At 34.6% G+C, this 22989-nt stretch overlaps 2 protein-coding genes across 3 annotated transcripts; one reads left to right on the top strand and one right to left on the bottom strand.

Annotated features, from left to right (window-relative positions):
* The first annotated feature begins 4238 nt into the window (after nt 1-4238).
* On the top strand, nt 4239-5225 carry LOC147541957 (uncharacterized). The gene is made up of 2 exons (XM_086632581.1): nt 4239-4421; nt 4593-5225. The coding sequence occupies exons 1-2, from the start codon at nt 4239-4241 to the stop codon at nt 5223-5225; spliced, it is 816 nt and encodes a 271-aa protein (XP_086488707.1).
* A 2652-nt stretch (nt 5226-7877) lies between these two features.
* On the bottom strand, nt 7878-21258 carry LOC147541956 (villin-2-like). 2 transcript variants are annotated; one of them, XM_086633785.1, is made up of 23 exons: nt 21129-21258; nt 18610-18729; nt 17769-17868; nt 17603-17671; nt 17284-17520; nt 17004-17181; nt 16755-16887; nt 15978-16137; nt 15759-15909; nt 15568-15668; nt 15025-15183; nt 14491-14559; nt 14342-14410; nt 14083-14220; nt 13457-13585; nt 12682-12829; nt 12486-12496; nt 12122-12262; nt 11892-12017; nt 10867-10929; nt 10232-10490; nt 8739-8968; nt 7878-8596 (listed from the first exon to the last, which is right to left on the bottom strand). In XM_086633785.1, exons 2-23 carry the CDS (start codon nt 18663-18665, stop codon nt 8483-8485), a joined length of 2841 nt encoding a protein of 946 aa, XP_086489911.1. In that variant the 5' UTR covers nt 18666-18729; nt 21129-21258; the 3' UTR covers nt 7878-8482. The 2 variants fall into 2 exon arrangements, with proteins under 2 accessions (XP_086489911.1, XP_086489912.1); XM_086633786.1 differs by lacking the exon at nt 21129-21258 and adding an exon at nt 21006-21083.
* Nucleotides 21259-22989: the final 1731 nt, after the last annotated feature.

Here is a 22989-nt window from a genome sequence, read left to right as displayed (position 1 = left end):
AATATTTTATGAAATAATAAATTAAAATATTTATTAGTAGTATTTTATAAAATAAAGACTTTATAAATGAAGTTTTATAAAATAATAAATTAAGATGAGACAAATTAAAATATTCATTAGTAATATTTACAATATAATAAATTAATACGAGACAAATTAAAATATTCATTAGTAATATTTACAAAATAATAAATTAAGATGAGATAAATTAAAAAATGTATTAGTAATATTTTATGAAAATGAAAATTTAATAAAATAAATACTTTATAAATGAATGTTTTATAAAATATAGACTTTATAAATGAAGATTTTATAAAATAAAAATTTTGTAACATATTTTTTAAAGAGAGATTTCATATAAAAAGGTTTTTTTAAATACATAGAAATACTAACAAAAAATCTATTTTCAATAGTCTTAAGAATCTCGACTGACATATTTTTTGGTGCTTTTAGTTATTCCTGATTCAGTAATACATAAGAATTTAATATTTTATCCTACTAAGGTGTCGTTTGTTCTTTTAATCTCGATCTGAAATATAAATTAATTTTTTTTTTTTTTGTAATAGTGATTAATTTTCGTTTTTGTTTTTATCTTAATATTTGAAACAAATATTTATATCAAATGTATGTATTTTCAGTTTATAAAACAAGTTGATTTGGTAAAGAATATTTTTTTCAAATTTGGATTTATCATAAAAGTAAACACATGTAAAACCTTTTATACACATGTAAATTACACATAGATTGTTCAGATTTTAATTTCAAACGATAGAAAACTGACAACACCTTTATATAAAACATATGAATTGATAAAACATGAAGTTGAATCTTCATTGTTTAGAAGTAAATAGAATTCACAAACTCTAAAGAAGAATTCAACAACTGTGTCGGAATTCAACATCCGTGCCGGGACAAGTTGAATTGTTAACTTAACATGTCAAAATTGTTAGCTTTTCTCAACATTGTTCACGGTAACAAAAGGTTTAGTTTGGATGTCGGCTCGTCGTGTGGATCTTTCATGCTTGACATTTTTATCGGAATACGAGTACCAAGAGATTTTATGTTATGAACCGTTATTTATTTCACTACCACACGTATGACCTATTCATATAAAATAATATATTCTTCTAAAATTAGAGGTAATTTCTATTTAGTTCAAAATAATATAGAAAATAAGTGAAAAAGCATACAACATTTGAAAATTATTATTCAGGTAAAAAAGTGTGCAAATACTAAAATACCCTTTTTTGTCATTTTGTGTAACTAAATTCTTTTATTTTTATTTAAACTTTAAATCAAAATAACTTTTGTTTGAGATGTCGGATTGCTATAAAAATTATAGATTTAGAAATGATTTTTCATTAGCTTTCTAACAAGATCCACTTTCAATACTTTTTTTCAAAAAAAAAAACCCAGAAAAAACGGCGTTTTTTTCCTTTACGTTTTTCTGCAAACGTGTTTGCACCAATCTGTTATGCAAACGTGTTTGCACCAATCTGTTATGCAAACGTGTTTGCATAAGTTTTAGTGGAGAGAGGAACTCTTGATGTTATATAGTAATTGAGAGAGGAACTGCAGTGTAAAGACTGCTCCAACATATATTCCACCGAAATATTAAAGATGAGATATTGAGAATGGTTAATGGCTACATTTGAATGGATATTCAGTCACTCCAGCAAATGCCAAAACTTGTTCTTTGTTCCTCTTCCCATCCTGCATAACATAAAATTGCTGAGCTTTTTCTTGGTTTATAAGCATAATGGATTCTTAGTGTTTGTGGGATTAAACATGCAAACTATCATTTGTTATATAATAAAGTACCGTTTCTATGAGCACTAGTCCAGCTTAAATCGTTTATTACTTAACTCATCTGCCATAAATAAAGCCTCGTCTAGTCCCTTCGCTCGACAAAGAGCTCTAATGACCAACAAATAGCTAAGTGGAACTGAAAAGCCACTACTGAGCAGATGTTCCTTTCATTTTCGAGCATCTGATACTTTACCTAGTTCACAGAAACAATTAAGATAAACCTCAGCTAGTTCCTTATTTGGGACATGTCCAACATTTATCATATCATTGAAGATTTTGATTGCTTCATCTATCTTCTGCCCCTTCTTTCCGCAGAGACATATTACCAAATATTTGTATGCATTACTACTAGGTATAAACCCACTAGCTGCCATCTCTTCGAATTTCTTTAGTGCAATCTCGGTTAAACCTGCTTGAGCATGCTGAATTATCATAATAGTCCATGTTTCCGAAGTTATCAAGCTGCCACTTCTTCTCATCTCATTATAGAGATTTCTCATGTGCTTAAAACCTTTCGATGATCCTGATATTTTTATGGCCATGTTATAGGTTTCTGTTGTATGGTTGTAACAAGATTTCTGACCTACCCATGAGAAGAAACTCAACGTTGCATTGCTGTATCGTTGGCAATCACGAAAAAAACTCGAGAAACAAGTCCAGGTGTAATCTCAAACTCTGCATTTTTCTAATGCTTCTTCCATTGACCTCCATTCTATGGAAGACGACAAAATCTTACATATGACTTGAAAATCTTGATCACTATAATCTTTTCTCAGGGGTTCCAAACATACATCAGCCCTCTTTGGGTTTATGTGGTTAATTTGTAGATGGTGATTGAGTTATGCCGGTTCACTTAGATTGAGAACAGTTTGGGTCCATTAGAGAATGTTCCTTTCAGGCATTTTGTCGAACACCTCATGAGCTATGTTGGTATCACCATACTTCCCTTACACATTTACAATAATAACATCAACTCCAAAACCCATCATCACCACAACTACATGGATTTGGCATATACTTTGAATAGTAATTTATACTTTGGATAATACCTTATAATTTGAACAGTAACTCATAATTTGAAATGTGCCCTAGGATCTCTGAAACTCTTTGCCATCCGGAAGAAATTGATGAAGAAATCTGTTGGTAACGATGGTGGAGCTCGATTTCTAGCAATAAGGGGAGAGATGATGATGACGGGAGGAAGGTAATGATTTAGTGAAGATGAAGAAAATAAAGAAGAAGAAGTAGATGAGAGGAAGATAACCTACTGAGTTTAGAGAGAGAGCAGGAGAGATTCAGTTGTGTTATTAGATTTCGGGAAAAGAACGAGGGGTAATTTTGGAAAATGTTAAATACAAAATGACCTGATTAGTAATTTTTTATATTATTTTAAACCTTACATGTCTTTGCTCATACTATTTTGGTAAGTTCTAGTTAATCGAAAGAGTTACTTGCTTTTTTGATTATTATGATAATATTTTAAACCCAATTAGTCATTTTCTCCTAAAATTATACCAACATTTAGAAGAAATATATATATATATTAATGCTTGTAAAAGTAGCATACAGAGTGGACCCAACACACAAGTAGATCAATTGTCCATTTTCAACTGCAATTTGGACCCTTTGTAAGATTGAAAATCAACCATTTTATTATTCTAATCCATAAAGAGAGAATCTTGATTATATAACTAATCACTAGTCACAACTCACAAGCCATGTTCATGTCTTTTCTTCGTTAGAGCAAAACCAGTGTGGGACTCGGGCTCTCAATTTTGGGAGTCTCTGAATTTTGGGAGTTCCGGAACTTTTCTCAATTCTAATTTCGGACTCCCAAATTCAAAATATGTGTATGTGTGGTGTACATCTGTGGGATTTGTTTTTAAGTTTTCAACCATGAAGTTGTGGGCTCTAAAAATTAAAATTTTGAATTTCAAATTTTACCAATATTTTGGAGGGAATTTGAATTTCAAATTTTACGAAAATCTTGGGGAGTTTAAATCTCAAATTTTAAAATTTTGGGGGGAGTTTGAAATTCAGTTTTTTTTTAACTTTTTGGTCATCCATAAATACAACCACTCATCCATTAAGTTTTCTACATCTTCTTTCTACATTCTTTACATCTTCTCTCTCCCTTCAATAGATCTTACTTATGAGTTAGCAAATATGGTCATTCAACAAGAGTTACAAGATATGTAAGATGATGAAATTTTATATGAAATGTATCTAGCGGAGTTACAGGATAGGGAACAACGGCCACGTACCTGTTATGTTGGTTCTGTTCCGGGTCGTCGAACGATAAATCGTAACAGAAGAGATGGTCACGAACGACTGATGCGTGACTATTTTGTGGAGAATCCACTTTATGATGCTGTTACATTTCGAAACGATATCGCATGCGTCGTGATTTATTTCTTCATATCCTCAATATGGTGGTTGCTCATAATCCCTATGTTGTACAAGCGCCAGACGCCTTCGGCAGAATGGGTTTATCGCCGCATCAAAAGATAACTGCGGCTATGAGAATGCTTGCTTATGGGACACCAGCAGATGCAATTGACGAATACCTTCGACTTGGAAAGACAACTACAATCGATTCACTACGAGAATTTGTATTCACGATCGTCAATGTGTTTGACCCTCATTAGTTAAGGTCTCTTAATGAATCTGATATTTGTAGGCTTTTAACACTTGGTGAAAAACAAGGATTTCCTGGAATGCTCGGGAGTATAGATTGTATGCATTAGAAGTGGAAAAATTGTCCGACCTCATGGCACGGACAGTATACTGGCCATTGCCATAGTCCAACAATCATACAAGAAGTTGTTGCATCGTCGGATCTATGGATTTGGCATGCATTTTTTGGGTTGCCTGGATCATTGAATGACATCAATGTGTTGGAGCGTTCTCCGTTGTTCGATGCAATTGCCACAGGTAGGGCTCCAACTGTTAATTTTGAGATTAATGGTAATCATCATGATATGGGTTATTATCTCGCTGATGGGATATATCCACAATGGGGTTGTATTGTTAAAAGCATACAAAATCCGTTATCTGTGCAAGAACAATATTTTACGAGACGTCCAAAATCGGTAAGAAAAGATGTTGAACGAGCCTTTGGTTTATTGCAAGCTCGTTTTGCTATTATCCGAGAACCGACACGTATTTGGGATGTAGAAACACTAGGTTATATCCTGAAGGCATGTATTATATTGCATAACATGATAATCGAAAATGAAGGACCAAATGCAACTAATGATTTTGATGGAAGTATTCCAGAAGAAGTGCGTGTTGGACCAAATGTTGTCGAAGAAATGTTTGATCGTCTTGGCCGAGTTAAAAACAAATATTTTCATACACAATTAAGGGTAGATCTTGTAGAGTACTTGTGGACTACTAAAGATCGCAACGACTAACCGAACTATTATCGTTATTTTACTTATTTTTTCTGTATTTCGATTATGTGTTTGTGAGGGAGTTATTATTTATTTGGTTTTTAATCAATGAAGTGTTATTTTTTACAAAAATACATTTAATAAAAGTTACATTTAAAAAAAAAATTTGTAGATTTAATAAAAAAAAAAGGGTTAAATGTGGTGGGTCTCCCAACGGTTACATTTTGGGGTTGGGAGCCCGGAAGCATGGGCCTCCCAGCCCCACCGGGAGCCCAGCTCCGAGACTCCCGAGTTGGGAGGCGCTGGCTGGGGGTTGTGGCTTCCAAATTTAAATTGGGAGGCGCTGGCGGGGGGCTGGGGCTCCCAAATTCGAATTGGGAGCCCCAGCCCCCTCAACGCTGGTTTTGCTCTTAGCATCTCAATTAATTCATAATAAACAATAACCAGACCAAATGAGAAGGAAATTTTCCATTTGAGATTGTTGTTCTTATATTATTCCTTATCTTTTAGTTTCTTATTATTCTTTATCTTTTAGGGGGGTGGTAGTAGTTGGGGACATTGTGAGATATTTATGGACAAATAGTCTCGTAAACATTTCAAGATATTTTAAGATATTTTGAGACATTTATTCATAGACAATATGTCTTTATAGACATTGAATTTGTAAATAAAATGTTTTGAAGATATTTCAAGACATTTGGTCCATACACAAAATGTCCTGGAGACATTTCAAATATTGGATCCAAAGACAAAATGTGTAGTAGATATTATTATTATTATTATTATTATTATTATTATTATCATTGAAGGACAATTGGTGGACATTTATTATTTTAATATATCATTATTGTTTAATCATATGAAATAATATATTTGTACTAATATTGCAAAAATATAGTTTTCGACTTCTGTAGACATTAGTGGATATCTGTTGACATTGATAAACATCTATTATTTTAATATTATCAGTATTGTCTAATCGTATGAAATACATATAATACTAATATTTCAAAAATATATTTTTCGACACTATTGTGGACATCCGTGAATATCTATAGGTACCGATGGACATTTGGTTGATATTTATTATTTTAATATTATTATTGTCTTCTCATATGGAATAAAAAATTTCATTAATATTTCAAAAAATATTTCTCGATTTTTGTGGAAATCCGTGAATATCTTTGGACAGTAATGGACATTTGATTGATATTTATTATTTTAACATTATTATTGTTTTATCATGTGAAATAAACTATTTTAATTAATATTTCAAAACTATATATTTCGACTTTCGTATACATCCGTAGATATCTGTGAACATTGATGGACATTTGGTAAATATACATTATTGGCTTATCATATGAAAGAACAAATTTCTATTAATATTTCAAAATTATAAATTTTTTTACTTTCGTAGACAACAGTGAAAATTGATGGATAATTGGTGAATATTTATTAGTTTAATAATAATAATATAATACTAATATAATATAATTAATACAATAATATAGTAATATAATAATAAGAATATAATAATAATACAATAAAACATTAATATAATATAATAATTAATATTGTTATATTATTATATTACTATATTATTAATATAATTTGATAATAATAATTATTTTTATTATCTTCCTTTCTGAAATGTTAAGAAGTGTCCTCAAGCGTCTTCCATATTTTCAGAAACATTACATCTCCAAAAACTCTTCAAATTTACACTAAAATGTCTTCAAATATCTTTGAAACCAATTTATCTTGAAATGTCCATAATTTGATTAATTTCTTGTCTCAAACGAATAACATAGACATTTTGAAACATTTAAAATGTCCCAAACGAATAAAGTGGACAATTGAGGACATTTGAAATGTCCCCAACCAATAACACAGACATTTGGGGGCATGACAATGTCCCCCAACATCCTGAACCACTACCACCCCCTTTAGTTTCTTTCTATAACACCCCGTTTAGACCAAAAGAAAGAACAGAGGCTTAATTCAGAATCCTCGAAAATGAGTTTTTATGCCGAACGTATGGAAATACTGGTATACTTCATGCGTTCTTGGTCTGATAGCTTCAAAAGTGTCTCAGAGTACTCCCCTTCCCAAATCACTTTCCACACATTGCCCTCATCGTTTCCCGGGTTTAAAGAGGTCTCACGTAGCTTAGCAAAGACTTCCTGCAATTCATCTTGTACATCACAGGACACTTGCCCGTGCGAATCCTGAATGAAAGCAGAGACCTTTGTGTCCAAATCCATACGACGCCTATGTAGGAATCAATCTTCATAGAATTTATAAAGGGTGCTGGATGCCAAGAACCCACCCAAAACAGTGTGTTCTTTTCATCCCCTGGGATATGCCAAATGAGGTCCCGAGCTTCCTCCAACACCAACAGCAATCATTAGGTGTTTAAACTGGCTGTTAATTACTTTCTCTTTTCTTCATAAACTGAATTGTGCTCGGATTTCAAAAGTTTCTGATTCTACATGTGCCCTCCTCATATGACGGAAGGATCGACAGGTTGAACTGAGCCCAGCTTGCAACAACCCTCCAACCCTGCCTATCATATGAGTGGTGTAAGTGTACAATCGCGCACTGTCGTCTGTCCACTTAGGGTTTTTGGTCAAAGAATATATAAAGTGTTTCAAGTTAACACAAGAAGAATGAAATTCAATTCCCTCACATATATGTTCCAATATCATTTAATACAACATAAGAAAATTCAAAACGTTTAAAACTTAAAAATACACCCAAAGGGTTTCAATACATAGAGTTGTGAGATGAAAAAAAATACTAACAAATCTTTCTTATGATTCAAGGAGTACAATGGAAGACATATACACTCATTTGGTAAAAGAACCGCGATAGAAAAAATTGAAGAGTTCGACAAAGCAATGCAGAATACAAACGAACAGAAACAAAACCTCTCCTGTCCTCTCTCATTCACGAGGGTGTTCCAAACTGAAACCAGCTTGGTCTATAAAAATAAAAGAATATGACGATCTGCAATTTTTGATGTCTAATGAGGGCATTGGATCACTCCCCCGCTTGTCCAACAGACATTACAGAAAATCTACACAAATCAATCCCGAAAAGAAAAAGAAAATAATGATGGTGTTGGTCGACAAGCAACTATTTCTTCATCAGAAGAAATCACATGCTAGATATGGCACAAGGACTGCACCAGGTCATAAAGAACCAGCAAAAAAAATGACACCTGTTGTGAACACGGAATGATAAATAAAAACGAGAGTTGAGAATTACACAGTTTAGAAGAGATCCACTTTCTTTTTCTGCATGTCTTGTTTCCACTTAGGCTGCTTATAGAATGCTTCTTTTGCCATGCCCAGTACTTTTTCGAACTCCTCGTCAGATAGGTATGTCTAATAAATTGAACAAAGGAAATGGTAAGAAACTAAATGATTTATAGTTAAAATAATGATCAACAAAGAACTCTCCTTTTAGAAATGTGTTGTCTTTATGGTTATGACGACTTTTTAGATTTTAAGATAGTAAAAGTCAAACCTCTCTTTGTTTAAAGTCGATTCCAGTAGCTGGGTTAGTTGACTTGGTATTCAACTGGTCGTAACTCAGTACAATTTTACTATCATTTTTATCTTCTTGTAGCTCCTCCTTTTCATCTGCTTCTTCTTCAATGCTTTCTGGTACGGGTTCCACTTCTTCTACTGTTTCCTTGGGTTCCGGAACCTCTTGGGAATCATCTGGCTCAGGAGTATTTTCACTCTTCAACGAATCTGCAATTGGTAAGAAGTTGTAGAGATCTTTGTTATTTTGGATGACCATAAATATAAGCAGAAGTAATACCTCCTCCCCAGAAGGAAAAAGGAAAACCTTCAATCTACCTTTTGAAAATAAAAGATCTGTAAAAACTAATGAAATCGAATAAAATGTCTTTGCCCTTATCCTTTTTTAGGGTGGAAGTGGTTTTCATAAACCAAATGGTTGAAAAACTTCTCTCGTATCTATGATATTAGGCATTAAACTATAAAAGATACTGTCCGAAATCAATTGGTTTATCCCTTCATAAGGCTCTTCACATAGAAGATCATTTGTATGTCTTAGACTCCAAGTTTAAGAGTTTCCTGTATACAGACTGATTCCTAGTACTTAGATTTGAGACATCTAGAGGTATTTATATCCGGAGAAAAAACCTCTAATTAAGCTAATCTCTTGTTAACATCCATTAAATTCTAAATTTCTTCTCAAATGTTTCCTTTTGACATTTTGTTGTTATGAAAATGAAGTTAGAGCACATGGTATCAGGGAATTTGGCAAGTACTCACATTCTATCCATGCGTTGGTAGTGTTTGTTTTGACCATGTTTTAAAATGCAGCAGATGCGTACGCCTCAGGCAATTGGGTCTATTCTCGCCTCGAGGCGTACGCATCTAAAGACGAAACAAAAGACACAAGCATTGATTAAGTCTAAGCAAACATAATAAGTATCTAAATTGATTTTTCTTTTGTTTGTCAAACCCTTAAGACTTGATATTATTGTATTGACAAATACTATATTATGTTCTTTCTATATACATGTGGCATCAGTTTTTTCTTCTAAGAAACTTAGCGTACGCCTTTTGCGCATCGAGGCGTACACCTCAAGGCAGCTGTTCATTTTTTTGAAGCAGACCGTCTTCAGGAGCAAAAATGATATCTTTCAAACACTGGTTTTAAGTTTTACCAAATTAACTAATTTGTTGTTACTTGTTAGCACTCCTGACTTCGGAAAAATATCAATAGTGTATTCAGAAATATTCATGTGGGCCAACAAAAAGCTTGGGTTAGTGTGGTACGCTTACGTCTCAAATGAACACCACCCGAGCATAAATTTGACGTTAATATTTTGACAAATTCTCCAGATACCAAGCAGAAGCTAATTTTTTGTTTGGAAACGTTCAGTCAGACAAAGTCAGGTACTACAGACCAAAAGATGTTGCGTGTCTGTTTTGTTGGTGTCAAAAGAGAAAAAGGTAAGTGAACGTTTAGACTTTTCATACCAGAAACGCTCACATCAGAGCTACGACCTCTACTTTTGGAAGGAGATGCATCCGGTGAACTTTTTTTCTTTTCAGCAGTGAGGACGTTTGAGAGAGCAGCTACAGCAGCTGCCCTTTGTGACCCCTGGCCTGACGGAGAAGGCCTTGATACGGGACTTCTACTGCGACTTGATGGTTGAAAAGCAGAGTTTAAGGCAGCAAGAGCTGATGCCCTTTGAGTTGGTCCTCCCTGGTCTGAACCACTAGACCTACCATGGCTCTGCAATAAAGCAGTAAACAGAGTCAAGCTCTACTGATAATGGGGTAATAGTAAAACCAAAGCAAAGAACTTGTTCCGGCAACCATCATCACATTTATGAATGTATCACATATGCAAAAAAAATATCAGTTGAAAATAAAATGAACACAGAGTTTCATGGAGATTTGTTATTTGAAGGTTAATCAATGTTAACATGCTTCTGTTGGATAATTAAGGGCCCATGTAAGTCGACACCAATTATGTTTCTGAATGCCTAGTTGACACATCTTAGTTTTTGAAGTTAAAATTTAGTCAATAACTGATATAGAAAAAAAGCAGTTTGTTTAAACTTCCAAGAGAGATTTTAAACTTGGATAGTAGGAAAGTAAGCATTTACCTCTGAAGCATGTGATGCCCCCAAGACCAACCAGACCTTCTTTTCAAACGAGTTCCCATGAACCTATCGTTACATTGAAACAGAGCTCTTCAAATGGGAGAACCAGAAATGTTAAGACAAAATGCAAGTAAATGATAGGAGAAGCAGTTGTAAATTAGGCAGAACAAAAGACGACATTCAATTTGCAGTTGAATATCGCAAAGCATTGAACTTTGCGTAGTCTAAAACGGCTCGATTTGGATTCAAATAGTAAGCCTTGTTGAATAATTGAAGAGACAAAAACAACCAGTGAGATTATTCATTGCTATTCAATTCAATAATCATGTCATATGGCCCTAGTATCTTTCCTTTCAAGTTTTAAATTGCTTTCGGAGTTAATTTTGGAGGAATTTCGTGCATGGGAACCTGCCTCATATTTGACTTTTTCGAGAGCTTTTATTAAGGTGTGTAATAAACTAACGGAGGGATGAGGGAATAGTGAAATATGCATAAGTGGCACTGGAGAAGCTCAGCTATGATGCACGATTGCAAGTATACTGGAGATATACTGAAGTTCTTGAGACAGCTTTAGTAGACCAAGGTGGTGTTCGTGCATTTTCTAATTGTTTGTATCTGAGTCGTCCGACTGAAACGAATCCAAAATCAACCCAAACTAACTATCCAGACATGTCAGACAAAATATAAAATCCGACTCAGGTCGTTTCAGACCTTGACTCAGATTTCAGATCTGACTTAGAAAAAACACTGCCTAAATACCTTCTATTATCACTTCTTCACAAAATACAAACTGCATGCCAGGAAAGAAACTAATGGGCCACAAATGAGAAATCATGACAATGGCACAAACAAGTGATGTGTCATGATTTCTTCACACATATGTAGCGAAACCATACTTACATAAAATTAGTTTGTGTAGTATTTCGCCACAAACATTTCGCACATATGTAGCAAAACGAAAAATAGTATAGAAAGAAATACTTTAAGATAAAAGAGGAAAGAGAAAGATTAGTTGTCTCAGGACATACTGTGGCTTTTGCAGAATCCCACGAAAAGTATGACGTAAAGAAGCATGGTTCGTGCCCTTCCATGACCTTGTACAGTGGTACATTAGGAGACAAGCCTTCAAGTGCTGATGCTAACTCTATGTACTTCTGTGAATTTCCTTCAGTTATGAGATACACACTCCAATACATAGATGGATTATAGTAACAGCTCAAAGAGGAAAAAGATAGCAAGTAGATGTTCAAGAATATACCTGACCAATTTCAAATGCCATTTGCTTCTCTTTGGGATCTACAGACTGACCTACCCAGACAAAGATCTCAGCATGTGTGTCGAGTATCAACATATCCTCAGTTAACAGATCATCCTGAGAGAAATTGTATACTTCTGATACCTGCTCAGGGGAAAAAATGTAAAGAAAAAAAATTCAAGGGTTCTTGATAAAAACAAAAAGGAAAAAATTCAAGGGTTCTTGATAAAAACAAAACGATAAAGAGCCTCTACTGTTCAATACAAGTTTGAAAACATCTACTCGCTCAAGTCGTTAACAGTTACACCGTACTGTTCCAGTGGTAAAAACGATATGATGGAAAAAGTTTCACTAGTTTAGAGTGTACCTCAAGCTTTTCTGTTGACCAGCACACGAACAGGATCAATCATTCAGAAACAATCACGAAAAAGAAGACACAATCAGCTTCATTGATGGTTTAAAAGCTAGGTGTATCACTTAAGTTAAAAAGAGTAAATAAGGAAAAGAACTGCCACATAATTCAAGGATATCCACATGGAAAAAATCATTGTATTACAACAAACCTTTATTGAGAGAGAATGTGTACAAATGTGGATCTCGAATAGTCACTTGTGTTTCCCTTTTGCTGGTAACATTTTGCTTCCCTCCAAGTGCAGACCAGAATGTTGAGTTCTCTGTTCCCTCCTTCGCGTGCTTCACGTGGACTCCAGGCTGAAAACATTAGTATCCAAGTTAGAATTATATAAACCGAATTATATAACTGATGACTACATACTAAATAGCTTATTCATATACCATATTTTATTTGACAATTAAAACAGATAGAACATGAAGGTCTTCTCCAATTGGTTCTTCTTCTTTTGTTTTATTTTCATTATTAAGTTATCAAATTTGGAAGTAAAAATGTTTATTGCATTAAAGCATACAAGTTGATAGCAGCCCCATTGCAAAGGAACTATATATCAGTAAATGGAAATGTTCCACCCAGAAAGCAGAAGCCTGTGAAATAATACGTATTGGTTTCTAAAAATTTCCATTTTTCTTGTTCTTTTTAGATAATAGATTACTTTTCCTTAAGAACTAGGACACTGCATGAACTTGATCTCCATGTGCAGATCTTTTATTTTCACAAAAAATCTACAGATGACATACTAGTGACTCTATTTCTAGTCATGGTACTACAATTTAACAACAGTTAAAGGGAGTGGAAACACAAGATAGACGATCAGTATTTTTTTAGTTGATCTTCTTTTCATTCCTAATTTCTACTTCTCTTGTCTCTTTTTTGTTTTTCTAATAAATAGTACTAGTAGCAAGAGATCACGCGTAAGGCCATACCCTTAAAAGTTCTGCAGCCTTTTCTGCCAACTGCTGCTGTTCGTGCGTACTTTGGGTTCCATGCCAAAGGAAGAGAGATGACCCAGATTGCAAAAGGAAACACTCGGTAGAGTTTAATGACGTTGCCACCTGAATGAAAGATAAAAAATAAGAATTCACCTATGATGAAAATATTAGCTTATTCTTTTCAAGAAACGGGTTAGATTATTCAACATAAGCCCAAAAATTGTATATAAACCAAGCTTCAAGCTGCTATAAACAATTTGCTGCATTGTGTGGGAAACTTTTATTTCTACCAAAACAGGGATCCAAATAAAGAAGCAATATGTTTGAAAATATTTCGAAGGATCAAAATTCTTTTACTTTTATCATCTATGGCGGTGATGAATTCAGAGGGCTTAAAGTATGTGTAACTTGCCCATTTAATTAAGGATTAGATGATGATCAATAGATTACCATGTTATTATAAGGAATTAGACCAAAAAACCCTGATAAGAAATGAAAGTGTGAAACGTCAAAAAAGACATGCAAGGGATAAACGAATAAGTGGCATTGAGCAGTATACAAACAACTACAGGCCTCATCATAAATGTCGTAAAGAGAATATTAACAAATCAATTGCATACCGCATCAACTTGTAATGCTTTATTGTTGTGTGGAGATGTTCCAAAAATTCGGATAAGTGCAGTACCATCAGCAGTATATGTCTCATCGTTCAGACCTTGTTCTTCTACAAACTTTTTGTAACCAGAGCTAATTCCACCCTAAACAAGAGCAAATTGGTTTAGACAAGCAATCTCTGGCCAAGGTGTAATCTTTGGCCGTCGTGTTTTATTTGTGAACATGATCAAATGATGAGCTGCATATTAGCCAAGGTGCAAGTACCTTAAAGACAGCCATAGGTTGAAATAGTGCAATGAATTGTGGTGGCTCTTTGCCTTGAAAAATGCGGCCCTGCCAGCAACCCTTTAGTTAGTCCCAGCTTTAAAAATTAGTTGAATTAACTTTTCTTTAAAGGCAAAACAACATACTACCTGAATGGCTCTTCCTTTCAATGAGTTAGCCATTTTGTTAGTTAGTTGAGTAGCCATCATCTGGTCGTCCTGAAACAATAGCATAGCCATGTTATTCTAATTATCGTTATAATCTACTTCATGAATAAAGAAAAATATGTTGGCAGAGTAATGGGAACATGACGAAGTCAATAGACCTTCAAAACATAAACACCCAAATGTTGGCTCAGCTAGTGTTCACAAGTTCTCACTGAGTCATTGAGTGTCAAGGCCAGCAGAGCAAAACACAGAAGTAACAGATCCGGTGTCATGCACATTTTCATTTCTTTTTCTGGAGTAGCTGAAAGAAGTTAAAGATGACTGTGCAATGGCCGATTATATTCGCCTCTATGAGAAAGTTTGCATAGAAGTCAGCTTCCATATGTAACGGTAACCAATAGGGTTTCATAAGCATGTAAAGGCCTTCTTGATCTTGAAAACCTATCTTGCCCTAGCTTTACCGTTTCTGAGGCTTATCATTTTTTTAAGTTCAACATTTTTCACTCAAAAGTTTACCTCAACACTATCCTTCCCGATCCAACTGGACAGAAAGTAGTCTTCTTTCTTATCACTTGAGTGATATGTATACAAGACTATGTAGCAATCTCCACTGTAGAATTTACCAATGTCCTCCTTTGCAACTTGAACCTTGGCACCTCCATCTATGCACCATACCTGAAATAGTAGTGAAATGTGACCTTCATTTAATTTTCAAAACCACAAATATCACGTAGTTCAAAATTAAGGATGTCAGCGAGTTAGTCCCAGATGTAAATATTATACAGAAATCGTAACCATTCTTCCATTAAGAATCAGGATAACACGAGATTCTGGATCATGTCTGCCTCTGGTTCTCCACAGGAACCAAAATAACAAGTATAAACAATTTTTTGCTGTTTCGGTTTCTCCATATTCTGGTACTCCAAGAGGCTGCCGTTGAACCTTACGCAGCAGGATAATTCTCCCATTTGTAGTGAAAAATTAGGTAACTGCGTGCCCCTTGACAACTCTGTTACCAGAAACATAAAAGACTCAATAACAGGCCTCTGATGGTCATACCTCAATCTTTCCCTCCTTCTCAAGCAAAGTTGGGATATCCTCTTCAACATGAGTAGATTTTGCAGCTGCTTTGGGACCGGCACGCTGTTGCTTCAGCAAAGCTGAAAAACATCCAAAAGACCTTCAAAATTAAATACAAATCCACCAGTATTCCACTGCTTCCACTTTCACAACTTACGAGTGAATCCTACCTGCTACTTTTCCTCTCCCTTCCTCGGCACCAGAAGTTGCAGGACCAGTAGGCCAAGAATCAAAGTTGGACTTGAACGAATGTGTCTCATGCCCTTGCATAACTCGCACAATACGCGTAGATTTTGGTCTATTTTGATTGGTGAGAAATTCCTGTAAAGAAAGCGCTTGTTAATGAATGGTGATCAAGTGATTATTATAGAGAATGACATTAAGATTACCTCAGCAGTTTGGCTGGCGGCTTTTCTAGCATCCACCTGGGTTATTCGCCCAACCCAGACAAATACCTCAGCACCACAGTCCAGTAAGTAGAATTTATCGTTCTCCAATATGGATTTAGAAAGTTGACCATCTATCATTGTCACATGTCCGTCAGCAATGCTACAACAGCAGTGATCAAGTTAGGCTTTAAAATCCACTTGACTTACGCTAATGAAACTCCTAATGTGTTACATTTTTTTATAAAACAAACAAGTACCCTAAAGGCATAAACCCTAAATTGTCTTCCTCTTGTTCATTCTAGAAGACACCATTGATCCTGGCTGCAGCTTTAAATAGACTGGAAATACATATTTTCAAGATTAACCAAAATAAACGTATAAAACTTTCCAAAACACTCGAGACCTGAAGATGGTTTTACTCACTACATCAAAAATTTCCATTAATGAAACATGTAAATCCATTGGAAATAAAAAATACGCATGTCCGATGAAATGGTTGTTGCTATCTGCTCCAATAACAAATCATTGGGTTAACTGAATAACTAAATAAAATAGATAGACCTTTCTCTTCGTCTCAGGTCGATGGATCTTCTCAATTGGAAGATCTCCTATATGGCTAATTGTACACTTACTGGTTACATAATGAAAATATGGATGCCAGTCATATTTCTTTACTAACATTTACTGAGAATTGAATCTCCCAAAAATTGATCACAAAATGCTATATTCCAAACTCAAAAGTTCACAAAGTTAAAAATTATTAGAGAAGTAAGATACCTATAAAGTTTTCCAGGGGTAATCTCGGGCATAATATCATCTTCACTTGCAACTTTTTTGCCAATAGGTGCAAAACCACCAAACAGCACCCAAAATTCACCTGAATCTGACTCTGCTCGTAACTTTCCATCCTCTAGTATAACAAACAGCATTCCAACATAATAAGCATACAATGAGAGAGGGACTAAGAGGAAAAAGTAGTGATACTCAGAACAGCATTGGCACCAAATGTGCATGTATTTGACTTACCAACAATTGCAACATCACACTTTCCCTCATGGTATGTTTCCTTAAGATGCTGCACAACTTCCAAAGCTTTTGCTCTTTCTTGGATATTCGAATTAGCACCATTGAACTGATAAATCTTATTCTCGGTATCTAGAATAAACACATCATCATGATTCAATGAAGAACGAGAGAAAGGGACCTGCATCAAAATATCTGCTTAGTTAAAACTACTTGATCTAAGGAACTTTCAAAATGATGAAAATTTTCATGATTTATCCTGATAAGTAAAATGCCTAGTAACCTGCTTCAATCTAACAACTCGTTTCCCTTTGCACACATAGAGTCGAGTTTCAAACTCTTCCTCTACATATTTCTTAAACCCAGAAGCAACTCCACCTTCCAATGGAATAATACATGGTTTAAAGTACGATAAGAATTTGTCAGATTCATGGCCTTGAAGTTCCCGATGCTGCACTGCACGCCCTCCAAGGACTGCATCAAGTTCAACTGTCTTCATAGCAGCAGTTCCAGCTTCATCCTGACGTAGAAATTATTGCAAAAGGTCAAGAAACTGTATGTGAAGTATTTCTATTTATGAAAAAAAAATACACGACACTCACCTGACTAGTATCTTTCCCAAGCCAAAAGTGAATGTCATATATAAATGCACCGCTCTTGCCAGAAATTATCTGTGGAAATTTTGCTAAATGAGTTAATAAACAAACTTTAAAATCATATAATTACATACCATAAACAAAGAAAAATATAGTAAAATACTAGTAGTACCTGCAATACTATGTACGAGTCCCCCATGTAGAATTTACCGTATTCAGACTTTGGCAAAGGAACAGGCTGGAAATTCTCGATCCTCCATATTTCAGTCCCTCTAAAAGGTGTTAAGTATAACCATTGAGAGACAAATACCACATTACCCATAAAAACACTAGCCATAAGAACAAAGATTTGACTAAAAATTATAGCAACTATTTTTATTGTTCATTAAAGAAAAACTAGTCAATAAATCAGATTTCTTTCTCTTTCTGTTTTGAAGCTTCACATAAACCATGGAACCTATAGACAGTGTCACTTAAGGTTGTCTTTATGTACTATTACCACCAAAAGAACAATGGATTTCATCATGTTTCAACCAATATTTGAGATATGAAGAAAACAAATTCAACACTTATTTTGGATTCACTGAAAATCTACAGAAAAAGCAACAAGATCAAAGAGAAACTACCGATGGAATCCGGCGCTAAAACATATAGAGAGAGAAATTAAGGGTGATCAAAATAAAAATTGGCCCATATGAAATGATCCTAAGTATGATTATTTTGAAAGAATGGTCTTCTTAAGTAGATAATCTCACAAAAAGGAGATAGGAGATGGTCTTTCAGCAACTTGCAGTACCATTCCACCATCCTGAAAATTAGTACTCCATCAGAATGTCACGCAGTAGAATATATGTTGAGTATTATTATTTATTTCTAAACTGAAATTTTTTTTCTGTTTTCCAACAAAACTAAAGTTTATACAATCTAAATTTAGTACCTCCATACCATCTAATACATCATAAATAGAAGCATCAGGCATTAATAGTAGAGATCACCATTTATGAAAAGGATACACTTTCTGACCCACTCCCTGGAATGCAGGATCCAGATTTTTGGCAGCACTGGACATTGTTATATAAGACTCTATAAATCTTTTCTTACAAGAAAAGCTGGGAAGAGGACCTTTTAGTCGCCTGTGTGGTACAAAAAATTCCATAATCAAACAACAACAACATATAATATGTTACAGAAAACAAGATATGCTACAAAGATATCTTAAAACCAATGATATTAACGTACAACAGCGTAGAAATATAAAAATACTAAGTTATCTTTAAAAATGCAGTACGAAAGAAATTCACTTGCATTAAATGTAAGTGTGGTTCTCAAAGATTTCACTTGCATCAGAATCTATGTTACTACTCTGTCACATACCCATGACTTGGAGGAAATGCTATAAGGAATTTATTGACTAAGAATATAAGATTCTACAACCACCTGCAAACCCCATTTTCCTTGCCATGACAAGGCTTATTCGACTAACTCCGCTGGAAAGAAAAAAAGGACTTAAGGAAGCTCAATAAATAAGAGATGGAAAGGGAAAGTTACGAGAGCTGGAGTCATCGGCAGGATAAGGTGGTTACGTTAAGGAGCTGCAATAAAGTACAGCAAGTAAAGTTCTAATTGGTGGATATGTATCCAATGACGTTCTAAAAAACCAAGATCTTCATGTAGCGCGTCAGAAGATAATGAATTTTTGTAATAATATATAGTGAATTACTCTAAAAATGTTCATCACTGGTATGATGGTATTCATTTCTAAGAAATGTGTTTTCATATAAGCCAGAAACATGCGCTCTTGTTTCATGTGGAGGCAGACGACTCACTTTCCCTCATAGTTTTCTCAAATAGTCACTGCCATTAGTCCATATTTATGCAGACGACTCTTGGTCCTATGACTCACTTCAAAATTGTTAGGCTACCTTCACTTGAGCTCAGTGCTTAAGTCTCCAATTAAATTGGTGAAACTGTGGCAGGATTTCAACCATGGAGGTATCATCTGCTTTCATGTAATGAGGTAACATAATCCTTAAAACTACACATAAATGGTGCATAGATGTCAAAAACCAAATAGGCTCATAATAGACCAAAGTCTTGGCCTTCAGCGACCATATCTTTACACTATCTCCATCAGAATGTCACGCAGTAGGTTATATGTTGAGGTACTAAACTTATCTTATCAAGTCTTTGATCTGCGCACTGCACTCATTAAGTTGACTGACACTTTACTGTTCATCTTGATAAGCATTTCCTAGACAATGGCATGCAGACAGATAACTGTTTCTAGATAGCCTAATACAAATTCTACCAGGATAAACCTAAGAGCATCTCTAATGCAAAACTCAATCTTAAAAACTCTATTTCTAGAGTGCTGTCGTCTTGAGATATCTCTATTTGTCCAACTCATCAATATTTGAATTTGAACCAACAGAAATGGAGTCTTCATATATTTCCAAAATAACTAATTATTTTTTTACAAAAATAACCATGTCACGTAAGTAAAAAAACAAGTTCAGAGTTTTGCATTTGACACATACAAGAGTTGAGGATCTTTGTTTTCGCCACCTAGGGGTGAGAATCTCAATTTCAACTTGAGAAATAGGACGAATAGAGATTTATTTATTTATTTTTGCATTGGAAATGCTCTAAGATCATCTCTAGTGCAAGACTCAAATTGAAAAACTCGTGTCACCAAGGGTTCTTTTAATTTTTTACAAAAAACTCTCTTCAGTGCAAACTCGGTTTAGGTCTTAAGATGATGTGACAACATTTAATATTGAGATGTCTCAAGAACAAACTCAATATTTGAGTTTTCTTTTGAGGATCTCAATTGTTCACTCAATATTAAATACAAAACTACCCGTTTAGGAAGTGACACCTGAGTAATTTTTAAGTTTTTAGAGTGTTGCATTGGAGATGTTATTTGAATTAAGGATCTCAACAGTGGCATTTATGAAAGAAAATCTCAATTGAGACTTATTACACTGGACAATTTAAGTTTTTTCTGAGTTTTGCATTGGAGATGCTCTAAACATGACCCATAATTTTCGACAAAAACGCATTCCTAAAATCCGTACTTCACATAAGACCAGAAATAGGATCATTCATTATGGATGTTTCTCTTACACTACAAATCAATCACAAATTCGAATAAGACCAGATTCCCAAATATATATCACATCAGTCACAATTTTGAATTTCAACTACACAAACAAATGAAATATTCTAAACAGTATAGAATTAGAAAACAATCATCAAAACATTCATCTTCATTTGAATGATTAATGATCAATGAAATGCGCACTTCAAAAACTAATATCCATAAGAAGAAAGCAAATCAAAAACTCAAAACTGAAGACCAAAAAAAAAAAAAAGGGAATCAGATGTCAAAAATACGAATCAGGTCTACCTTGAACCTAGATCGCTCTATCTATCTATAAACTCTTTTTTTCCTGATTATGACGAAGATGAGAAAATCAGCAACAACAACAACAATAGTAAATGAAGATCTGATATAAATAACGATACTTACTAAAACTGAATAATTGATTGCCCGTCTGGTTCTTCTGACTTTCTCTCTCTAATCTTTCAAGAACTTCTTGACCTTTTGAGATTCAGAGATTAAGAGAAATAATAGAAGATGAGAATTCTTAAAATTGGAAAACACAGAGTGAGATCCGGTCAATGGAGGTCGTTTTGGATTTGTAGAAATATATACCCTTTTTTGTTATTAATTACTCTTCTTTTTTATTACAGTTTTCTTGATCTTCTTGATTATCGGTTCTATTTTTAAGATTTTATGGAGTAATTCATTTGGTCGGCCTTCATCAAAAAAAAAAAAAAAAAATTCATTTGGTCGACTCCGCGGGAGTAGCGGGTGGTAAAGTGACAAACTTTGAAGTGAACATACCCATACGAATTGACCTACAAACAACATGGAGACAAACAAGATCGTGGATACTGGGACAGTGTCCTCCCAAGGGGCTTTTGATGGTTAAGTTAGTGAATGGACATGAAAAGGTGAAACTGAATAAAAGGATAAGAAGACAATCATCGTAGGAGTTCTATGAGTTGACTCGGCTTGTATAGTAGTCGAAACAGGCCTCTACAGTAGATGTTCGGAAGCAATGATAATTGTCGGAGGTTGATATTATGCGTCTCCTTTATAAGCTTCTACTCCCCCAACAAGACTTCGCAGTAAGGTTCTACTTCCACCACCCTATGGAGCAAGGTTTCTACTCCCACCAGCCTAGATGATTAGTTCCTCATTAGTCATTACCAGAGGTTTGTTGTCAGGTAGCTATTGTTTATTAGAGAGTCGGGTAGCACCTGTCTGCTAGACAAAATGTCACCTAGATCTTACTGGTCAATTATAGTGTCGATGAGCTCTTATCTCTCAATTTCATACTATGCGCCAGAGACATTGAGAGAGTAGAACGCTGTTGAGCGAAGTAAATAAGAGATGAGTAGAAAGCTTTAGGTGAATGTTGGATGGTATGGTCTGTGGATTCTCCCCTCTATTATAGTTGTAAAAGGGGAGGTCATCTTGATGACAACCAGTCGGTCGCAGAGGTTATCACTTCGTAACATCAATACATGAGAAGTGATCAAGGGATTGTGATTGTGATCAACGGTTGGTCTGGTAGGTGATGTGTCGATTATCAAGTAGATTTATGTATTGAATGACTCGTAGATAGTGTTGGCATACTCTTTGCAATAGCTAGGGTGTGACCGCGTGAAAAGGCTAGTTGAAGGACATCTTTCAGGCCTTAGAATATAATAACTAACAAGTAACATATATCTTTACGGTGCTAGTTGGATAAATGTGTCATTTTGTTGATCTCAAGATATATGTTAGATGTGCAGTTACAAGTCTCTGAATTCGCTTTCAACAAAAAAAAAGTCTTTGAATTCGGTGCATGTCTTTTTAACTATAAAAACTAGTCTATATTGGCGAAATATACTTGTTTTAAAGATTGGTTCTATTACAAAAGTAAATGCATAGAAGAATTCAAATAAATTGAACATAAATATATCCCAACTTCAAATTATACAAATTAATTGAACATAAATCAGACTCGAATTCAAATAGTAAAGAAACACCTTACATGTGCTGTCTCATCAGCTATTCGAGTAACTTTTTTTTTTGAAGCCACGGGAATCGATTTCCATTCATAAGTGATAAAATCACATTGTTTACATGGATGAATTGTTATTTCTCTCTTCCAACTTCATGAGAGTTGCATACCTTTAAATGCAAAGTGCCTCGTGAATAAGAAAGAAATAGGACTAGACTCTGACGAATAAAGATAGAAAAAAGATGAAAGGATCCCAAAGATCACAAATGAAAAGACCCTAAAGGTCAACAAAACAACTGAAATTACAAATAAAGA

This window comes from Eschscholzia californica, unplaced genomic scaffold, assembly GCF_041429995.1.
Source record: "Eschscholzia californica isolate CP2 unplaced genomic scaffold, dmEscCali1.0.p SCAF_4, whole genome shotgun sequence".
Classification (NCBI taxonomy): Eukaryota; Viridiplantae; Streptophyta; class Magnoliopsida; order Ranunculales; family Papaveraceae; genus Eschscholzia; species Eschscholzia californica.
Note: the sequence above shows the minus strand (reverse complement) of the source record. Positions and strands in the feature narration are given on the sequence as shown.

Coding starts and splice junctions, on each gene's coding strand:
- LOC147541957 (XM_086632581.1), top strand. CDS start 4,239: ATGGTGGTTGCTCATAATCCCTATGTTGTACAAGCGCCAGACGCCTTC. Junction 4,422..4,592: donor TCGATTCACTACGAGAATTT/GTATTCACGATC, acceptor TGGCACGGACAG/TATACTGGCCATTGCCATAG.
- LOC147541956 (XM_086633785.1), bottom strand. CDS start 18,665: ATGTCCAGTGCTGCCAAAAATCTGGATCCTGCATTCCAGGGAGTGGGT. Junction 15,669..15,758: donor AGGGAGAGGAAAAGTAGCAG/GTAGGATTCACT, acceptor GATGTTTTTCAG/CTTTGCTGAAGCAACAGCGT. Junction 15,184..15,567: donor AGAAGGAGGGAAAGATTGAG/GTATGACCATCA, acceptor CTACTATTTCAG/GTATGGTGCATAGATGGAGG.